General features: G+C 35.9%; 2 protein-coding genes across 3 annotated transcripts in view; one reads left to right on the plus strand and one right to left on the minus strand.

Moving 5' to 3' along the window:
- LOC129279863 (tubulointerstitial nephritis antigen-like) overlaps positions 1-4,162 on the plus strand; it is a 30,777-nt gene extending 26,615 nt beyond the window's left edge. Inside the window, exons 9-10 of the mRNA XM_054915926.2 lie at positions 726-898; positions 1,593-4,162. Coding sequence (XP_054771901.2) covers positions 726-898; positions 1,593-1,730 — 311 coding nt within the window. The 3' untranslated portion in view covers positions 1,731-4,162. The remainder of the gene's footprint in view (positions 1-725; positions 899-1,592) is intronic.
- LOC129280668 (acid-sensing ion channel 1B-like) lies at positions 3,222-22,522 on the minus strand. 2 transcript variants are annotated; one of them, XM_054916688.2, is made up of 10 exons: positions 22,206-22,522; positions 21,646-21,816; positions 20,621-20,800; positions 18,743-18,867; positions 10,890-11,077; positions 10,059-10,203; positions 8,063-8,119; positions 6,919-7,114; positions 5,938-6,029; positions 3,222-5,158 (listed from the first exon to the last, which is right to left on the minus strand). In XM_054916688.2, the coding sequence occupies exons 1-10, from the start codon at positions 22,433-22,435 to the stop codon at positions 5,055-5,057; spliced, it is 1,488 nt and encodes a 495-aa protein (XP_054772663.2). In that variant the 5' UTR covers positions 22,436-22,522; the 3' UTR covers positions 3,222-5,054. The 2 variants fall into 2 exon arrangements, with proteins under 2 accessions (XP_054772663.2, XP_063968135.1); XM_064112065.1 differs by lacking the exon at positions 20,621-20,800 and having other exon boundaries at positions 3,264-5,158; positions 22,206-22,516.
- Positions 22,523-23,065: the final 543 nt, after the last annotated feature.

Below are 23,065 nucleotides of genomic sequence, written 5' to 3' on the forward strand. Positions count from 1 at the left end.
AAAAAGTTGATTTGAATAAAAAGAGAAAATCCAACCAGCATAACACTGAAAATTTCATCAAAATCGGATGAAAAATAAGAAAGTTACGACATTTTTAAGTTTCGCTTGATTTCAGAAAATAGTTATATGGGCATCCCGGTCGGTATGCAAATGAGGGAACTAATGACATCACTCACTATTTCTTTTGTATTTCATTTTATGAAATATTTTAATTTTCTCCTTATTGTCCGGTGAAATAAAGTTGATTACTCCCTGAACGTGTGGAATTACCATTGTTCAACATTTTATGGTTCAGTCAAGTTGGTCCTTCTTGTCAAATCTGTAAAAATTGAAATATTGTATAATCTTAAACAATAAAAACAAAAGAAAGAGTGAGTGACTGGAGGGACATCATCGATTGTCTCGTTTGCATGTGACTAAATGGTGCATATAGCAATTTTGTGAAAAATAAGCGAAACTTTAAACTGTCATAACTTTTTTTATCTTACATCCGATTTTGATGAAATTGTCAGTATTATGCTTGTCTGATTTTTTTCTATTGATTCAAATCAACATTTTTTCTTGGGTGGATTTGACCTTGAAACTTACAATTCGCTGTGGTCGCGACGTTTCACCAATCACCACCAAAGGCCACTAGGTTCCCCAGGGACGGAAACTAACAATTTTCACAAAGTCCAGTAAAAGATTTATAACTACTTATACTTATGATTGTCTCATTATCACAGCTACATTCAACGTTAAGAACGATTTCTTTGTCTACAACCGAGGTGTGTACCGCCACGTCAAGCAGGACTTTACCGCCAGTCAAACGGACACAGGCCAGGCAGGATGGCACTCGGTCAAGATTGTTGGTTGGGGAGTTGACCGTTCAATCCCGAACAATCCCATCAAATATTGGGTTAGTTAAATTATTTGAAGACCAAGTCCAGGCAAACATTACTTGCATATGAATAATAAAAAAAAAAACAGAAAACGCATCGAAATCGGAGAAATATTTGAGAATTCATGTATCAAATGCGTTTATCAAAATCCAAATATATTATTTTCATGGTTAAAAATTACCTCCAAAGTCTTGGATGAAAGAAACAAAAGAAATATAGAGTTTATGACATCATCTCTTGCTTGGATATTATCAGGGTCTTGCCTGTATTTTGATTTTTCATTAAGAAAAAAAATACATCCTTTTTCTTTCAATTTGCACTTGATTTTTTGAGCAATGTAATTGGTTTGGCTATTCTCAGGCTCTATTAATCCAGTTTGTTGCAGAGGTATGAAGGCATTTAAATATAGTATGCACGTGTACAGTGAAAGACGCATGTTTTGCACGAGTGGATGTGTGTGTGTGTGTGTGAGTGCGTGTGTGTGGCGTAAATAATCAGAAATAATTAAAACCATATTCCTAATTCTAAGGATTACACAAAATCAAGAGGACTGAATGAAGGCCCAAGTTTACGTTGGGAAAAAATCATAGGTCTCTACCTTGGCATGCTTGGTGAAAATAGTTGTTTATTTTTTCATATTAGGCATATGGTTTTACACAAACTACACGATTATTAACTTTATCAATTATAAACAATCTCTTTACTTCAAAGCTTTGCACAAACTCCTGGGGTCGTAACTGGGGTGAGCAGGGGATGTTCCGAATCATACGAGGCGTCAATGAATGCGAGATCGAATCCTTCGTACTAGGCGTCTGGATGCAGGTTGGCCACAACCACATGTCTGGATGAAACGTCGCACGATCATGTCACCGATTAACTACGAAACGAGCGATGACAGAGGTGGAAGGAATTAATGTTATAAATATATATTATTGAGAGGGTTCTTATTGTGTTAACATATGGTAATCGTGTATCTGGCATTAGAAACGAATTATTATGATTTACCTTAAGCTCATTTTTTAGTCCGAAACATGTAAATGGTGTAGGCCGTAGAGGAGGCTCCAGGGTAACTTGAAAGGGGCAGGGGAAGACACCCCCCCCCAAAAAAAAAAGGAGGAAAAAAAATCCATAATCTTCTTTCCGCAGTTAATTACAGGGTTGATTGAGTTACTCGACCAAGTCCCTTCTTTGTGACACCCTATACACTAACAAAAATAGGTTCAACTTTGCAAACTGGGCGCACTTTTAAGGTGCAACTTTGAACCTTTTTGGAAAGGTGCAACTTTGCACCTTTCTAAAAGGTGCACATTAGGGAAAGAGTTCCATAGTACCCAACCCCAAAACCCCAAAATATTGTCGAGACTTCCGGTTTGTTCACTTCAGATTTTTTAAAGGGATGGTCCGGGCTGAAAATATTTATATCTAAATAAATAGAGTAAAATTCACAAAGCAAAATGCTGAAAATTTCATCAAAATCAGATAACAAATGACGAAGTTATTGAATTTTAAAGTTTATCAATATTTTGTGAAAACAGTAATATGCACATGGTCATGAATATTCATTACGTGGGTTGATGATGTCACATCCCCACTTTTCCTTTTCTTATGTTATTACATGAAATCATAAATATTTCATTTTTCATACATGTATAAATGATGTGTCTCCATTATGATGAAATAAGTTGCGGCAATACATAACTAATGCACTTAATCAGTTCCCAATCCAATTGTCTTAGTTTTGGGAGAAAATATTTGAATAAACCTAATTTCATATAATAAAATACAAAAGAACAAGTGGGAATATGACATCATCAGCCAACCTAATGAATATTCATAAGACATGCCTAGAACTGTTTCACCGGAATAATGCAAATCTTTAAACTTCAATAACTTCGCTATTTGTTATCCGCTTTTAATAAAATTTTCAACATTTTGCTTTATGAATTTTACTCTATTTATTGAGATATAAATATCTCAAGACTAGACCGTCCCTTTAATGGATTTTTAAGTGTTGCTTATCTTCCTTGGGACTCGAACTCACCTCGTTGTAACTGCAGGTTTAACTTTTAGAGTATGTTGATTAGGATGAAGTACGACAGCAACTTAGACTATAGAGGGGGTTCAAACTTGCACCCTGCCGCCAGCCACGCGCCTGGGCAGGCGCGATGGCTGGTGAAAGATGCAACAATGCTCGAGTAGTCGCTCTGCACCTTTCTTGTACCCCTATTTCTTAGTTTGTTCTTCTTATCTCCTTTTCACTATTTTCCAAATCACAAGAACGGTCGCCCTTGTATCCTATAGCACCACTCCTAATGGAATCCTTGGTTTAATCATGTTTATGACTAGTAATCACTTGTAATTTAAGAATTTAGACGTGTAAAAGCGGGTGTAATTCGTTGTGTATTTTCATACATGCAGTTTCTACCGGTAATAGTGAAGCTGTTTTAAATTAAGTCATATTATTCATCCTACAAAATCAATGAGCAAGAAAACGTTGAGTATATAGATGAAAATTGAAAATAAAAATTTTCTCCTTTTGTGAAGATATGCTTATATTTATTTTCATTCATTTGATATATTTCTGATATTTATACAGGGTGGCACATATTGGCAGTCTTCCATGTCGCCCCGTTAAAAAAAAGCATATACTGGTAATAAATAATAAACAATCAGCACAGACACAAAAAGTATGCAAATGTGTTATAAGAAAACAAAATATTGGTATCCTTGTGAATTATGTTCATGTGATAATCAACTTTGACGAATTGAATCAAAATTGTGAATTTGGGTTTTGAATTTAGAACATAGAATAACATAGAAATAATATCAAATGAATTTGAACGAAAAAAAGTACCCCATATTAAAAGTGAGGGGATGATCACCAGTCAACATAGGATACGATATCTATATATATTTACATTTTTCTTTACAACTTTATGCCATTTTTACGCATCATAATTAAAACAAACGCCAGTTCGACTTTGTATTGTTTCTAATGAACATACGTAACATACGTTAAAAAAATCTATCACTAATAAATATAATAAATATCATATATTGAATGAGTAAAAGTGTATTATATTCTTTTATATGCTGCATATATATATACACTTGTGTGACATGTTATATCAATCATGTATTCATTATACAAAATACATTTGACGATTACATCGTCTGCGTATATCCATAGCTGATTGTATAATATATACAATGCCTACGTCTTCATGAACGTGTGAACAGCTAAGTGGGGCTTTTGGAAAATAAAATGGTGCTTTCTACTGTTTATTGTTTTGTTTCTTTTGTTTTTCGTTTCCGTTCCACTGCTCCATGACATTTTCTCCGGCGACAATTGCTCCGCTGCAAATTCCACACATTAATGGAATGTCCAACTTCAACCCTGGATTTAAAGAAAATACCAGTTGTGGTAACGATCTAAAATTCGAACAGAGTCCAATTAAATTACCATCAAAGTGTTTGTATACATAAATATAAAATATGTGCCAAATAGCTCTGGAAGAAAATGCGTAATTGCTGGGAAATGAGCAAAATAAGCACGGAATTCCATCAAATGTGGGGTATTTTTCGAAGCAATATTAATACACTGTCCCACATATGCTTTTCTTTTTGTTAGCGATCATCAAAATTATCGATTTTGAGCTAAGATTGAATTCATGTACTTTTACATTTAACAAATTGATATACCATATCCTAAACCATACAGCTAACATAAACTCTACTGAAACCCTAACCCTCTATCTTTGAAGAAATAAAGCCCGGATCAATTGTCGCCGGAGCAAATGCTGTGTCACCCTCACGACATCACCAATGTGCCTTTAAAATGCTAATAGATCGTAGTATTTGGATATAAATTATCAGTGATTTCATATTCAAGAAATACATGCACTCATCGTAGTTTGTATTTGCAATGCAGTGCTTTGATTGACAAGTCACCAAGGACACATTCCGCCTTCGCTCGGAAATACGAATTCAAATCACAGTTTTCGAGTGAGCATGTGAGAGGTCCGATGATTCTAAAGACGAATTGCAGTCGTCATTACAATGATGATTCAAGATTGACGTGTGAAAAGGCCCTTGATTATCCCCAATTAAGTTTAGTTGTCTTTGATACCGGCTGAGGTTGACGACGTTTGATAAAATCACTGACGAAATTAATTAGCGTTTCCGATGAAAGAATGAATGTCCGCAGAGGTCCAGTATCTCGTATATCGTCAGTAGACTACCACCAAGATAGAGCCCGAGAGAGCCGCCAATGTCAGCTGAAAAAAGAAATTTTAATAGACGGGAAAATTCAGTTTTGAACTATTGCTTTGCTCATTACATGTAGTGAAAATGACTGATACCATTTTTAACTTGCAATGATGATGATAATATAATATAATGACATACATAAACTAGCAATTTAAGCGGTTGGCCTACAGAAATAGGCCTATAAGACGCCAATCTCACAAAGTGAAATCTTAATTTCATCAAACTAAAAACATAAATCATACAAAACACAACAGAGGCAAGTTTTTAAAAACGATAACGGTGGAAATGGCCTTTTGTCCTCCTGTTTTTCCATTTATTTGCTTTGCTTTTGTTGCTGTTATATTATTATAATTATCATTTTGGCTTGTCAGACATTTTATCCCCCGCCTTGCGAGGTTTTGTAGTAAGAAGTCCTGGAACCCGTTTAATAAAACTTTTTAAAATAACAAATTTTCAATAATAGTGTCAAGCCACTGAAATCATTCAACTTGATTGGTTTGGTAAGCCTGATATTAAATTTGTTATAGAATTCTGATAACATGTCTTTATGAAACGGGAACCTCGAACCGTCTTCCAAGGAATTGCCTTCAAATAAAATTAAAACTTTGTTTTGCCAAACTATTTTAAGAGTGTACGTCTGCACCATCGAAACATAGTCCAAACCGTCCGATTATATAACCATTTGACATTAAGTAATACCTTTGATCTGTATGGAGTCGGTTTTGTTCGCGTAAACGATTGTTGAGACGGGTAGGCTTATATACCCGTAAATTATATCATTACTTACATAATAATGCAAAGGCGGTATAATCGGCATGCTGTGTTATCACCATCGTACTAATGTCATGAAAGAAGATGTCTACAGCAACAAAGTTATACCTGTATATAACGAACAATGCAAGAAAAGAGGTCACTAACACATGGGTTGAGGAACGGTTTTTGAAAGAAGGAGGATGGTTGACATCCAATATTCACAATGAAATGACGATTTTTACTTCATTGTAGAAGTTTACTGAAACAGAGTGGTGGTGGGGCGGAGATGGGTGAAGCCCCCCTCAGCCCTTCTCGCATTATGCGGCCCTTGTGTCAAAGACAATTTAAGAACATATCCCAAACGTTGAGTACATGTGTTTTATTTAATATTGTTCGTATAGATACAGCAGTAACCGGGCATTATATTCTGTTTGATAATTAGACAACTTTTTGTCATCATGATTCAGCCCCTGTTTTATGTCTTGATTCCAATATCCACACGATCCTCTCACTATTTTCGCACATAACAAACACATTATGCCTCAGTGACTTGTGAAACCGGCTCCAGGCCGACCAAATCTATTACGTCATGTCCAATATGACATACCATCGGTCGGTTTGGAGTCGCTTTCATGGGTTAAGATTGAAGCAATAGCGAGTTTTCGCACTTGCAACGGGGACAGATTCTACAACATAGTAAATCTATTGAAATGCCTATCATATCACAATAACAGCTGAGAGATCTTTAAATGTTGAAAACTGGTGAACCCGGAGAGCTGAGCGTCGTAAGTTTCGGAGCTGACGAAATATGTCGCTTGTCCAGAGTCACGGACGACACTGCTGTTTTGATTCACCTATTTTCGACAAAGACTGCTTTGTCATGAAGGGCTTTTGACCATAGTTCTAGAGAGCGTCTGCTTAGTGTTTGTGAAAACTCCCCATTGCCTCTGATTATTTACAGTCATTAACAATTGACTAGAAAAAGCAGTGTAGTCTTAAGAATAAAGCTACTCACTCAATATACGTCATATTAGCAGACCGTACGGCGTCATACTCTAGTAGACCTTCAGCTAGATATTCTTCCAGAAGCCGTTCACGAAAGAGAGAGGGATACATAGCCGATGATACACTGTAGGAGAAACTCGTCTCCTCACAGTCAATTGGGCATTCACAATCGTTGGGTTGGTACGTGGTGTCTTGTATTCCAGGTTCTAAGAGAAGGGAGAATCGCAATAACCAGACAATTTGATGATCATCGCTGGTGATCTATTATGCGCTTCTTGCTCCATTAAAAATCACTTAGAAATCATTTATTACATAGGCCTAATATAATTTTATATTCACCATTAATTTTTGATAGATATTATATCGGTAAAAACGAAAAAGTACAGGTAATTTGTTCTTTTTTGTGGTATTTAAAAAAAATTAAGTTGAGGGATCTGATCAACACTTCGGTCAAAATTGTGTGGAAAAAAATGCTGCACGAAATGCATATTTCAATCACATCCTCATTTTTGTGTTTATTCCTTTCTTTATTGATTTATCATGACTTATTCATGTTTACTATGTTTTTTTTTATGTAAGTACATAACTTGTCAAATAAGTTGATGGGCCTATTCATTTTTTCTTAGATTTTGTGTTTGCATCATTGTATTTCGTATAAGAGTTTCCCGTGTTCTGTCATCGAGGGCTGAAAGGAAGGATTACCTCCCGGGATTCAAGAAGGCGCTATTGGACGATTTTGTTGTGTAATGTACTAGCCGCCATCCTCATTACGAAGATTACTGACGCAATTTGCATGCAGCTGTCAATTATCAACAAGTCGTAAAGCTCTGCACAAACGCACAACACACACACTGTGCTGCTTTTGGCGACATCGGCGCTGGCCGAAACAACTGCTGAAGTCATTTCCCACAACAGGAGGCGAAGCAACCTGCAGATCTTCGAACAGTAACCGAAGCATACGCGAACTGAGCAAGGCAATATCTCCTTGAACTGAGAATCCATATTACTATAATGGGCAGCTGGCGCCGCGTGTAGCGCGTACGTACGTCTAAATTCTCCTTCTCGAATCCTGACCTTTAATTGTTCCCTACCTGTATTTAAAATGCATTTTTGATTAATGAATAATAAATGTAGATAAAAAAAGAAAAACTCACCGAAGAAGGCATTACCGCATGTGGTCATAAGAATCGGATCACATACAGTTGCATTGCCTATTGATGAAGAAGAATAATGTATTATTAAGATATATGATTGGGTAAACGGTTAAAGGGATGGTCCGGGCTGAAAGTATTTATAGTTTAATAAATAGAGTAGACTTCACTAAGCAAAATGCTGAAAATTTCATCAAAATCGGATAACAAATAACAAAGTTATTGAATTTTAAAGTTTAGCAATATTTTGTGAAAACAGTCGTCATGAATATTCATTAGGTGGGCTGATGATGTCACATCTCCACTTGTTCTTTTGTATTTTATTATATGAAATTAGGTTTATTCAAATTTTTTCCTCCAAGAATTAGAAAAACTGGATTGACATCTGATTTAGTGCATTAGATATTTATTGCTGCAACTTATTTCATTATAAGAGAGACATACTTTTCACACAAGTATAAAATAATGGAAAAAATATGATTTTATGTAATAACATAAGAAAACGGAAAGTGGGGATGTGACATCATCAGCCCACCTAATGAATATTCATGACGACTGTTTTCACAAAATATTGCTAAATTCTAAACTTCAATAACTTTATTATTTGTTATCCGATTTTGATGAAATTTAAAGTGATATTAAATGAAGACAATTTGCTTTTTTATAAGTATTGTTTCAGTGTTTGTTTTTATCACTGCATTCAAATCATTGAACAAAAACGTGGATTAAAGGTGTTTGAATATGGAAATGTGAAATTTGATTCATAACAATGAAAAAGACAATATAGTCGCAAAAGATAAAGAAAACAAGGACAGCATTGTGTAATGGCTTATACACATACATTTCATATATTACATAATTAATGACCGCAGAAAGCCGCCATCGTAATCGGTTATGCTGACATTTGACGGCCATGATGACGGCCTCATAAAAGATAGAAAAATCAATAAAGTATATAATATCCACGGTATAGCTATCATTATTATTGTGCAAGATATTAATAACAATCATCATCTCTATCATCAAAGATTCTTCCCTGTGCTTGTATACGACGTGACCAATATTTAAGTATTCTCTTAGAGTAGGATGCATTCGGACTCAAAATATTATGCAATAAAGTCTAAGATTTTCATTGCTAGAACAGTAAAATAAAAGGAGTAGTATTACTTTATCATCACGGAAGAAACACAACGAGATAAAGATAAATTTGTACACATTATTATAGGAAAGAAAATGAGCAATAATAATAAAAAACATACCAAAAATCAAGTAAACTATCATTATTCGAACGGGAAGTTGAGATATTAGGTCCTAAGCTAGGGTTACACTGGAACCGAATCCGCTGCGAATTCATCCGAATACACATATTCGGGTGGTTTCGGGAGTATTCTGTTCTCCCTCCGCGAATGCGAGAATATTCGGGAGGGATTCGGGAACAGCCGAATCCACCGAAACCAACAAAATCAGGCCGTATTCGGGAAGAATCCATTACACCCTAGTCACACTAGAGGCGGAATGAGCCGGAATGCCGTCGGAATGAACATTCTCGGCACATTCCTAGATATTCGAAGTGCATTCTAAAAATTCTGACTGCATTCTGAGTGAATTCCAAATATTCGGGTCCATTTTTGTGTCCGGCCCGAATGTTATGCTCATGCTCAGAACTTTCGAGGTGTATTCAACAGTCCAACAGTGCAGTCCAACAGCACTCTCACTGCATTCCAAATATTCTGCCGACATTTCAACAACATTCGAAACATTCCGATCGCATTCATGGGAGAATCGAATCGCATAAAAGCATGGCTAGCTGTTGCTGCAACGCCAGTCAGCACTGAGAAGTCACTGAGGAGCATTGAGGTCATAACAGCATTTTTAAAATTTAGATCAATTCGAAATTCCCTCCCGAATGTGGCTCGAATTTTGAAAAATTTTCATTCCGGCTGGTTCTGCTTGATTCTTGCTGATTCCGAATATGTGTGACGGGGGATAGATTTATCACCTGCAAGGGAGGGTAATCTACATCCACACGTAGATATCACAGCGTCTGTCAGGCATTCAACTTTACACTTTGTACGAGAATATTCCTCAAAATACTTCAGTTTCTTCGAACCACAAACTCCGTAGGGTGGTTTCTCGTTGTAATTCTAGAATAAAATAAGAATTGAGAGAGGGGGAGAGAGAGACCACCGTGGTGGATAAATTGTAAAGGCGAATCTGCATGGCTCTGATTCGATCTCTAAAGAGCTGGTACTGGTTTGTTAAAAAGCCCCCCCCCCAAAAAAAAAAAAAAAAAGGTTTTCGCTATAAAATGAAATGGATTTTGGCCACCAAAAATTTGACAACCCCAAATCAAAGATATAATAATCTTAATTCTAACTACACGAGTGACCACATAATACTCTAAGTGTCATATTTAAAATGGGTTCACCTATCTATGCGTTGATTTTAATAAAAATAATACAAATAGAGGCAATTGGTGAAGGTTCGATAAAAATATATCAAAATTAGAAATATTTTACATTTATATGAGCAGCTCTCTTTTTATCACGTAATATAAATTCTATACATTCACAATTTTTAATGGAATATGTTAAAATATTCTTATAGAAGGCGGTGTGAATCAATATGTTTGATGAATCCTCAAACAAGCAAATCTAACTTTCATTTCACTCTTGCCTCCACCCCCCCCTCACAAATTACAAATTTCTCATTTGGGGTTTCTATCCCAGTATTGATTTCTATTTCGAACAATGAAATATAAACTATTATTAATGCCAGCATTTCATCAGGGAGAACATGCATTCTAAGTTATTCTTATGGGTAATATTACCTTGTTAACGGTCATATCGACCGCAACAGCTTTACCAGGTCCAACCTGGAACCCTTCTTGATTCATGTAGGTTACTTCATTTTGATCGAGTAGTTGGATCGTGAACCCCGCAGCGTCTTTCAAGTATGTGTTGTAATAATACTCGTCCTGTTCCGCGTTCAAAATCATGCTCAGTCCAAATAACTTTCCTTTTGGAAGGAAGGGGAAATGATTCCAATGTTAAATGAAGCGGTCGATTTACAAGCTAAATGATGATTCGGTCTTCAGGTCTCGGTAAACAATGTGAAAGTAATTTGGTTTCCACTGATATATTAATTAATGTACAGAATGATATAGACAAGAATGCAATCATATTACAGGTGAAATGGGAAGTCCCACTCAAAGGTCCATCTCTAGAAACTGAATGGTTAAAGAGAGAGAGAAAGAGAGAGAGAGAGAGAGAGAAAAGAGAGATCAACATTAATGAAAATGTCTTCAAAATTGGACGAAGCTTTCATACGTTATGGCATTTATAAGTTTAGTTTACTTTCCAAAAAACGCAAATTACGCTCATTTATTTTTGTATTATTGAATGATTCAATTATCGATGATAAAGAAGCTTTTCAAATTATAATGATGATGATTTTTATAATAATAATAATAATAATGATAATAATGTGACTTATAAAGCGCCAAATCCACTCTGTAGAGTACTCAAGGCGCATAAAGAGCTAAGAGTTAAATAAAAAAGTTTTTAGAAGATTTTTGAAAGTTACGACAGAGGTACATTTTTTATGTCTTCAGGAAGGCTATTCCACAAAGTGGGGCATGCAAAAGTAAATGATCTTTCCCCCAGGTTTTTGAAACTTTTGGAATAACAAGGAAGCCAGAAGTGGATGAGCGCAAAGACCTGCTTGGTCTGTAGTAATTGATAAATGAAAGACTGTATTGTGGTGCTGATCCAAGACTACTATGAAAAGCAAGCAACAAAATCTTAAAGATAATCAGATTTTTGATAGGGAGCAAGTGCAGCGAAATCAAGATGGGAGTGATATGAGAGCGTTTATTTGACAAAGTGACGATGAGAGCAGCTGCATTCTGAAGCTTCTGAAGCTTATATAACTGAGCCTGCGGTAAATTAAACAAAAGGACATTACAGAAATCAAGGCATGTATATGGCACGCCCATAGGGAAACAAATAAATATATATTTCACTTGAAAAAAATGTTTCTCTTCCACTAAACCATTTCACTCAAAGAAATTTATATTTCACTTTTAAAAATGTATTCCAATTTATCAAAAAAAATATATATTTCACTTTTCAAAAAAAAATATATTTCACTTTTCCAAAAATATATATTTCACTTTTCAAAAAAATATATTTCACTTTCAAAAATATACATTTCACTTTTCAAAAAAAATATGTCACTTTTCAGAAAAAATATATTTCACTTTTCAAAAAAATATATTTCACTTTAAAAAAAATATATTTCACTTTTCCAAACAAAAATATATTCCACTTTTGAAAAAAATATGTTTCACTTTTTCAAAAAAATATATTTCACTTTTCAAAAAAATATATTTCACTTTTCAAAAACATATATTTCACTCAAATAATGTATTTCACTTTTCAAAAAAAATATATTTCACTTTTGAAAAAAATATATTTCACTTTTTCAAAAAAATATATATACAAAAAAATATATATACAGTAAAGCCTAGTGTCCGTAGACGGAGAAGGAAGGATTCAAAACCCTCTGCCAAAAGTGCAATAATTTTACTGTTTTCCGTCTACGGATATTACTGCTTCACCCACTTAGGATTCTTATTTGATGTTACTGTCAACGTTTGTACAGTTTTTATCGTTGTTTCGTGGTGAGTTTTCGTGTGATACCTATTTGTAATGAGTGTGCCACTTTTCTTCAACGACGCCATTTTCGTATTGCTTGCAATCTATGTACTCGGCTCTATGGCTCACCAGCAGGCATCTGACTTTCGGAGGTACACGTGCCCACAACTCTCGCACGAGGAATGGAATCGTGTCAATGATGACATAAAAGCCGTGACACAGACAATACACCATGAGCTGGCCAATGGTTCAATACCCGTCTCACACGCCGGCGACCGCTTTTCCGAGACTTTACAGCAGTATTTTGACAACTCCCCCCAGTTTTCAGCTACTAATGATTCATCAAGTAAATGTAAACCATTTCATAGAAGAAAAGCTAAGACCATGTTGGAAATGAAAAAAATAAAGAATTCTTTGCGAAAAACAGCATTTTCTTCAAACGCGAATCGCGAGGATCGTGCAAAATTTTATGAGGCACTACATACATATAACTTTTTGAGGAAAGAACAAAAAGCTAATGAGCAGCGTCGATCGACAAAATATGAGGAAAGTAAATTTCGGAAAAACTTTTGGTCTTTCAGTAAAAACGTCGTCAACGACACCCTGTACTCTTCAGCGTCTGAGCCTTCCTTTTCGCGCCAATCAGCTAACGACTACTTTTCAGCTAAATATGCTGCTGAGCCCCCACCGATCGATACGGATAAGCTCGACTGGTGGAAGGGACCGACGGCCGATATGATTCAACACCAATTTGATATGGGGCCAATTCGTCCAAAGGACATAAAACAGGTTCTAAGTCACAAAAGCTCAAACTCCGCACCAGGGCCAGATGGGATAGCCTACGGAATATTGAAAAAATTGCCAAGCGTACATCATTTTCTTGCAACTTTATTCAGCAAGCTGTTGTCGAGTTCTGATCCCACCCCACCCTCACTTTGGACTAAAGCAAAAGTTATTCTCTTGCACAAGAAAGATTCTGTGGATAATCCCGAGAACTTTAGAATGATAGCACTCTCGAGTGTGTTTGGTAAGATATTCCACCAAATCATTGTAAATCGCTTGGATAGTTATTTAACTACAAACGAGCTTATTGATACTACAACTCAGAAAGGTTTCATGAAAGGGGTTTCAGGCTGTGTTGATCATAATATGATTGTACATGAAGTAATCAAACATGCCAAATCTAACAAGAAAACTGCCCACTTTACGTGGTTTGATTTACAGGATGCATTTGGCTCAGTGCCTCATACATTGATTGAATATGTCCTTAGAAAATATTTGCTTCCCTATGAACTAAGAGCGTATATTAACAATTTATACTCTGTTATTTCTGGTACCGTAGTAACACAACTATGGAGTACTGAGTCATTCCCATTTCGGAAAGGAATTTTTCAGGGGGATCCCCTATCACCGCTCATTTTTACCATGTGTATTAACCCCCTTCTCGAATATTTGAAATCAAATGACAAATTCGGTTATACGTTGTCTGAAAGTAAATATGTGACTACTTTTTTCGCTGATGATTTCTGCCTATTGACTACTAACAGTAGGTCTCACCAACGAATCATGAATACTCTAACTTCTCATGTCTCTAGTCTGGGTCTCAAACTAAAGCCATCGAAATGTAGGTCATTGTCAATCTCTAGTGGAGTAATAAACAAAACTACCTCATTTCAAATAGAGGGCCAGAATGTTTTGTCACTGAGTGTTACTGACAACCGTTTTAAGTTCCTTGGGTCACTTGTCACTGATAATGATAATTCCAGGTCAGTTTATGAATACCTCAATGAAATTATAACGTCAGGATTACGTAATATAGATGCTTCCTTAGTACGTCCAGTCTATAAATTGGAAATCTATTCAAGATATTTTCTACCATCAATTAGATTCCATGTCACAGTGAATGATCTTTGTCAAACACATTTAAAGCAGCTTGATGCTCTCACAAATAGATATGCAAAGAAGTGGTCTGGCCTTGCTCACCCAGCCACCCTGGCAATGATTCACATGCCAGAAGGCCTGGATATTCCATCCATCTCTGACTTGTACATTGAATGCCACACTCTCGCTCATGTCCACATTCGGGAAAGGAGTGATTCCAAAGTCAATGAGTGTTTGGATTCCAAACTTGAAAGAGAGAAAAAGTGGACAAGAAAAGTGTCTGCTACTGTGCAGTCTGAAAAGATCTGGAATGATGTACATGTACAAAATCTAACATCAGCTAATAAACAAAAACTTGCAGTAAAAAACTCGTGTAAACAACGGGTGTCAGAATACTGGCGAAGTCATGTGAGAAACCTGGCGGTGCAAGGAAAAACCCTTGAATTAATTAGTATAGAAACCAATAATTCCCAGTGGAAGAGTGTGGCATACAATCTACCCGAAAGAGTAACCAAATTTATGCTTAATGCTCTAACGGACTCATTGAATACACGGGCAAATTTGCTTACATGGGGTAAAAGGTCAAGCGATAGGTGCACGAAATGTTGTAATCGTGAAACACTTCACCATGTGCTTAATCATTGTCCAGTTGCCTTGGAACAAGGCCGTTTCACTTGGCGCCACAACAATGTATTACATCATATCGTTGAGGTCGCCAAGTCGGGTATTGATGCGCACAGTGAATCTGTATCGGGTCCTGTCATCCAAAGTGATCTCGCAGGTGACGCACGGTCTGTCCGGTCTACTGTACCTCTTGAATGCACCCAAACAGACTTAATCCCAGATATGTGCATATTTTGGAAACGGGATAAGAAACTTGCAATTATTGAACTCACGGTTCCTTTCGAAACAAATCTGATCAGGGCAAATGAACGAAAATCAAATAAATATGCACCTATGATTTCGGACATAGAAGCCAATGGTTTCGATGTGCTTTTCTTTCCTATAGAAATAGGTTCCAGGGGCTATATCAATAGCGACAATTCACAAAAGCTGAAGAAATTTCTCTCGTTATGTGGGAAACCAGTGCCTTTCAAGACCTTTCGGGATAAACTTGCGTCACTTGCCATCACTTCTTCATTTGTAATATATTCGGCCAAGGAGGAACCCGTATGGGAATGTCATGACCCACTAATGTAATAATGTAATAATAACCAAATACCGTAAGACAAAAAAATAATTTTAACAAAAAAAAATTACTACGACTTATTGTGAGGATTTCCAAAATGTGACCCCCCCCCCCATAGCATACACTCTCGGGGATATTTTGTTCAATGTATTGCCGTTGGTGGGCGTAAGGGCCTTCCGACTGTTGATTGATAAAATGCATTCGTTTCGTGTGCAATTTCCTTTGCCCAGCGGTTGGTGGATTCATGTGTTGACCAGCCCAATGCTTTTTCTTTCTTCTTTCTGAGAGTGTATGATGTGTGGAGGGAAACAAATATCCATTTATATGTATCCAATGAAGACAGAAACGTAATCTGGTCATTTGCCTGTGTCGGGGTATATTATGTGCAATCATTTGAATTTATGTAATGCCCTGGAAGTCACATGTTGTTTTTCTTTCTCTCTCACACCCCCTCTCTCTCCCACCAGCCCTCACCCTCTCACTCTCTCTCCTCTCTCTTTTACTCTCCCCCTTTTTCATTCCTTCTCTTCTATTTTTTTTATTTCACCTTTGTATGTACCATCTCTCCCTTCTTTTATTTCTACCTCTCTTTTCTTAACTGCTTTAGTTCCCGTTTTTCTTCTACATACTGTACTTCTTTAAAATAATTTCATGCTTGTTTTAATACTTTGATTCGGGGTAATTATAGTAATGTATTGTATACGCTATTATGTTAATGTAATCTATGTTATTTATGTATGCCCTGCTTGTTCTGTTACTCAGATATGTCCTGGGCGTTCCTTTCTTCTATGTTTGTATATATTTTATTCCTTTGTTTGAACGATTTGAATGTTAATAAAGTGATGAATTACTACACTTTTCAAAAAAATATATTTCACTTTTCAAAAAAAAAAAAATTCACTTTTGAAAAAAATATATTTCACTTTTTCAAAAAAATATGTTTCACTTGTGAAAAAAAAAATATTTCACTTTTCAAAAAATTATTTCACTTGTTTTATTTTAATTTTGAAAGAAAACAAATCCTTTACTTTTGTTGGATAGCACATGCGGCTGCCGTATTAGATCTATCTACCTACATGATATATCTATCTATCTCTCTGCCTAATATATATCTATCTGTTTAAATATGTCTATCTTTCAATCTATCTATCTATCCATCTATCTATCTATCTACGAATCTGTCTATCTATCTGTCTGTCTGTCTCTTTATCTATCTATCTATTTATCTATCTATCTAAGTTCTATTAATTTCTTTTACTTTGTCTGTATATCTGTTTATTTATCAATCAATCTATCTATCTATCCATCTAATGATTTATCCGGCTGTTTAAATGTCTGCATATCTTTCTTTCTATCTATTTGCCTATTTATCTTTATCTATATATATATCTATCTATCTATCTATCTATCTATCTATCTATCTATCTATCTATCTATCTCTCTGTCTAATATATATCTATCTGTTTAAATATGTCTATCTTTCTATCTATCTATCTATCCATCTATCTATCTAATGTCTATCTGTTCAAAATATGTATGTCTTTCTGTATGTCTACCTTTTATCTTTCAATCTAATATCTATTGATCTGTTTAAATAATCATGACTGTTTATCTATTTAATATCTATCTATTAAATCTGTTTAATATGTTATTCTATCTGTATATCTTTCAATAAATATATCGATCTATTTTCTCTCTATCTATATATCCATCCATCTATTTATCTATCTGTGTATGTACCCATGTATCTATCTGTCTCCGAATGAATGTGTATATCAAATATAATATCATAATTACCGTTATCATCTTTATATTTGCCATCAATCATTATCAGCATCATCCTCCTTTTTGAAAAGTGAAATATACTTTTTTTGAAAAGTGAAATATATTTTTTGATAAAGTGGAATACATTTTCAAAAGTGAAATATAAATTTCTTTGAGTGAAATAGTTTAGTGGAAGAGAAACATATTTTTTTCAAGTGAAATATATATTTAATTGTTTCCCTATGGGCGTGCCATACATGTACAATCTTTTCGGTCGCAGACTTAGATAAATATTTCCGGATAAATCCTAAGTTACGAAGATGGTACCGAACTGATTTACATATATTTGAGATTTGGGAAGACATTGTCAAATGTGAATCAAAAGTAACTCCAGTTATGTTTATGAAGTTATGAAGGATCATCCTGCTATCTACATTAACAGGAGAAACACTGTACTGCACGGTATTTAGGGTAATAATTTTACATAATCATCAGAATGCATATTGCAAGGTGATATAATTTTTTTTAATGCAATAAGTTTGTTTTAATCATTTTATTTCTGATCTTATTCCTCAATTAATCCATCAAATTTTGTCACCGAGTACTAATCTCCCTCCAAACAAAGCACAAAAATTGTGTCATTTGGTTCTCATTCTTCATCGTTTCCCAGTTTGAACCAACCCCCTTTTAAAGTTTTGATTACTTGACAAATCACATAGGCCGGTCGCCAACAAACCCTGCCCCATTCCGTCGCTCTGCTTAATTCCGTTGCCCTGCCCGTGTTCAGTGATCGCAGTTGATAGTAATGGTTCAATTATGATAATTGTTTTGTCAGATTTATATAAATAGAAAGAAAGTTCATCGGCAATCTCGTTTCTGCGACAAATATTCTGTCATATGGTGTTAAAATATACAGTTTTCTCTCAGCGATGGACTTGTGTTCAGGAACACAGTAAATGGACTGAAAATGCCCGTCAAACTGACAAAGAACAGTTGGGAGATCTTTGTAGAGAATTGGTGAACTACAACCAATTGTCGTTTTCCAGAGTCAGGAATGAAGTGCTGTTTCGATTCAACAGTTTTCGACAAGGACCTGGTTGTGCTTTGTCAAGAAGGGCAAATGACAATACATTTTCCCTGTTTTTTAAACCGTCCGTCGGTCTCGGAGCGTACCCCCTATTGTTTTCTTACCACCACTTGATGTTTTGAGTAGTTTCCTCCCATCCTTGCCGTCGTTGATCTGATAGCATAGTCCTTGTGGGGTAACAACTGTGACAATATCATCCAAGCTAATTGGTCTACCACCGAATACAACTCTGTAAAGAAATATATATCGTTCTTTTTTATTTAAATCTTAATTGCATGGCCCTGGAAGGCGGGAGTGCTGAGGGTTCTGAAGGAAACCAACGATTTCCCTGTGGGTGCTGCGTGTATTATTCTCCATAGGCAGCACCTCCTGCAATTCTGGTAGTTATGAATAGATTGAGAAATATAACCGAAATGATGATTAAAAAAAAAAATTCCGGGGGGGGGGGCTTTCAGGTTTTTCGCTACCAAACTGCCCAAATGACCTTCATTTTGTAATGAAACCCTTTTTTTTTGCCTGTCAATTTTTCTCTGGACCGAAATGACCCTCATTCTGTCTTTGTTTGCTTGTCAAATTTACATAACAAAAAATGGAAAAACCTCGTTCTCAGGGCCCTGATAAATTGTCTGTGACAATGACGCATCATGTTCATTGGTGTGAAAATTCCTAACCAGAGAGGATACGTGGTATCCAGTTTGCATACATTACTTGTTGCTATGTATGACAAGCATCAGGGAGGGTTGGGGCTGTCAAGAAAAAAAGATCCATGTTGGTAAACAGCTCCTGTATAGACTCTTACCCTGTAAAATATAAAGTAATGCAAAGTTCACCATGAGCTACATAAATAAGCCCTGTTATTATGTCTATTTTTCTAAGATTCGAACATTCGATCATTTTTTTTCAGATAAGCAAGTTTTCTCGCTGCCACGCAGAACGGTTTTAAGAGCACAAAATATGTACCGTCAAATGCCCTTCATGGTACTGAGGAACCAAATGTCTTTGTAGAAGATCGGTAAAACAAACACAGCAGTTTTAGCCTAGACTCTTGACCAACGACATATTTTTCCGTCAGCTCCATCGAAACTTATGACATAAGCTTTTGTTCGGATTCACCAATTTTCGACGAAGACCTCCCAACTAATCTTTTCCATTATTTTGACGGGCATTTTTAATACATTTACCATGTTTACAGCGTTCCTGAATAAGTCGCGCGCATATATGAACCTTCACCAACATACAGTTGTGCTCAAAAGTAAGTGAACCCCACCACAAAATTTAATGCAATATTTTATAACCTGACTTCGAAAATCAAACATCTAAAACATGGCAGAAGTTGAACACTTTTAAACATGTTTATTTGCTGATGGGGTTCAATAAATTTTGAGCACCATTGCATATGTTACAGTCACAAAAACGAAACCGACTCCAGACCGAACCCACTTATTACATCATTTCCAATGACAGCCTTTGGTCAGTTTAAATGTCGGTTTCGTGGATGTGACCAATGCATGAGACAGGAACCATCATGATAGTTATGTCTTAGAGCCCGGCGAACACGTCACGATCAGTTGCGATCTTATTTTCAAATAAATTATAATATCATTTGATATAAACAGTTGAAACCTATAAAATCTGAACTATCAAAGTTCCGAATAGTGGTATGAATATCAAAATCATCGTTCCAATGTATTTCGAGCCTCCCCGCAGAAATAAGTGCAAATTTAATTCCATATGGTAATGACGTCATTACTGGCTTCGACTTGAAGTCGATTTGAACTTTGCTGCGACCAGAAAGCTTGCAGCAAAGCAGAATTCTCATTTAAGTATTTCTGGTATTATGTCCACTTCAGATTAAACGATTTTACTTCTTCATGTTCTTGGAACTTTCAAATTTAATTAAAAGTCTGATTTCTTCGAAAATCGCTCCGCAAGGATCGTTAATTGTGCGCCGGGCTTTTCAATCCCAATCGTCGTTGATTTACCTTACAAACATATCCTCCTTTCGATGTTTTAAATCGTCGAAGAGTTGAAATGTATTTAATGATTGAATATACTTCAGTTCCTCGGGAGTAAGGGGGTCGACCTTGCTCGGATTGTAGTGGAGATTCTCGTAATTCCGTAACAACTTGTCAATAATTGGTGACGCTTGCGTTTTCGATTTTCTTTTGGAATTAAAAGGAAGAAAACAGAAAACCAATGTTACCTATCTCTTCAGAAAACAAAAACACTCGACAAATCGGCAATCTTTAGTTAGTGGGATACAAGTATTGAACCCAAAAAATCTTGAAACTAACGGTAAGTTGGCTTTAACAAAAGCAGCAAAAAAAAAAGAAAAAATACTGCTGAAATTTTGAGGAAAATCCAAAAATTAGAGAGAAACATAGGCCAATTACAGTTAATTTATGACGTACATGTATATGCGATCAGTTGCTCAATATTTCGTGTATAGATACAACCCCATAATTTTTCATTCTCTAATAGAACATAATGAATAAAGTTATTCTCTTATAGAAGTGGTATACACACAAATTAATTAATCCAGTTCTTGATAATATTGGCATTACATATGTATTACCACATGTTGCTTTTTGGTGATTCATTTTCTGAATCATCCCCTAAAAGACGACTGAAGGCAAATAATGAAATAATGAGATGCTAACATTAAAATATTTCAGTCAATGGTGTAACGACCAAATAATTTTGACGGGCCAGTCATGGCGTAAAGAAGAAAAACTATCAAAATACTGCGAGGGAGCAAAATTTTGACACTAAATATGCTTAATATAAAAATCTATTTTTCTTTTGAAATTTGAATTTAGACGTAACATTAAACAAAAAATATATAAAATTTCAATTTTTTTCCCTTTGCATTCTTTATATACATTGTCTTGGTTGTGATTTTTTTTTTTTTTTTTTTTTTTGGGGGGAGAGTCAAAGGCCACAAGCCTCCAATTTATACGTCAGTGATTGCAGAAATGCATATAAAAATAGAATTTATTTTACTCACACAAAGGCATTATAGTTACAAATGACGACCTTTGGGAATGTCAACTCTTTGATGGATTGGTTAAGGCTTATATCTACAGAGAGTGGATGTGATGAAAAGTATAGAGTCCTATCGATGATCTGGAACGAAGCCGCGACAATAGCACACAGGAGGATTAATATCCAACCAATCCTATAGATAAATAAAGAGATATATCGATTTAAATAAACATTTATCATACTTTCTTTTTTGCATAATTTTGCGGTCATCATAATTATATCAACATGAACGCCCAAAATCTGGAATTCCATTTCAAAAGATATGACAAGAATCGAGTCAAAATCTTGGCAATTTATCATTAGCAATTATGCGTGTGCAAATTTAATATAGGAATCAGCATCAGCATCATCAGCATCATCATTATCATCATCAACATCATCATCATCATTATCATCATCACCATCATCAGCAGCAGCAGCCTCATCATCTTCTTCTTCACAATCATCATCATCATTATCATCATCACCATCATCATCATCATCATCATTATTACCAACATCACGATACCCATAACCCCGTACCTTCTACACAAATTTTCTCTTGACACCAGGGCATATTTGAGTCCGGCCACGCCTATACCATCAGGGGCAGTGCGAGCCAAAACCATCCACCATCTCCAAACAAGCCGAGTACGACTAGGTTTCTTTTCCAATCTCTTCCTCACACCTTTAGGGAGATTTTCGTTGAGGACATCGCCTAACTCTACCGCGACGTTGTCGGGAAATCGGACATCGTCACCGTTAAAGTTCATCGTCAACAGTGTCGAGTTGTTACTAATCTGATGACATTCTCCGCGCGGACTGCTCTTTGTGCCTTTTCGACTTAACTGAATGACATCGAAGACATATATTTTGCAAACACGACTAGACTTAAGGCCAGGAAATCACACAAACATTTAAAGCTACTGGTATGCAAATGTATTACTTATGTAATTATTATTATGTAATTATAACTATTGGTGCTTGAGTAATTAGAGCATACTCAACCCCGTTTCAGCTTTCAGATCAACTTTCGCTCTGGCTTTACCAAATGCTGGCCTTGTTTGAGTGAAGTTATCTGCGGTGTCGAGATGGAATGGGCGATGGATTTTTTTTATACATATCATGGGGACATACGCGCCGTGCCAGAGGATCGAACCTCGGACTAGGCAGGTCAGCCACGACCCCACTTCCTTCCATACTTTGCATACACACATTTCACCCACTCACACCTCTACACTCACCACACCCTCATACCACACACACTCACACGCGCTGTTCCTCAGTCTGTGGTTACAATTATGCTTTCTCTTCCTCTCTATTATCTAGCTCTTCTCACTCTATTTCTCTTCCCCCGCGCTCTACCTAATTTTGTCCTTTCCCTCTCTCTCTCTTGCGCGCGC

This window comes from Lytechinus pictus, chromosome 17, assembly GCF_037042905.1.
Source record: "Lytechinus pictus isolate F3 Inbred chromosome 17, Lp3.0, whole genome shotgun sequence".
Taxonomy (NCBI): Eukaryota; Metazoa; Echinodermata; class Echinoidea; order Temnopleuroida; family Toxopneustidae; genus Lytechinus; species Lytechinus pictus.

What these genes read in the sequence shown, in the direction of transcription:
- LOC129280668 (XM_054916688.2), bottom strand. Translation starts at nt 22,435, where the DNA reads ATGAACTTTAACGGTGACGATGTCCGATTTCCCGACAACGTCGCGGTA. An exon ending in ACTCAAAACATCAAGTGGTG is followed by an intron (nt 11,078 to 18,742) that starts GTAAGAAAACAA and finishes TCCTTCCAAAAG; the next exon opens with GAAAGTTATTTGGACTGAGC. An exon ending in TCGATATGACCGTTAACAAG is followed by an intron (nt 10,204 to 10,889) that starts GTAATATTACCC and finishes ATTTTATTCTAG; the next exon opens with AATTACAACGAGAAACCACC.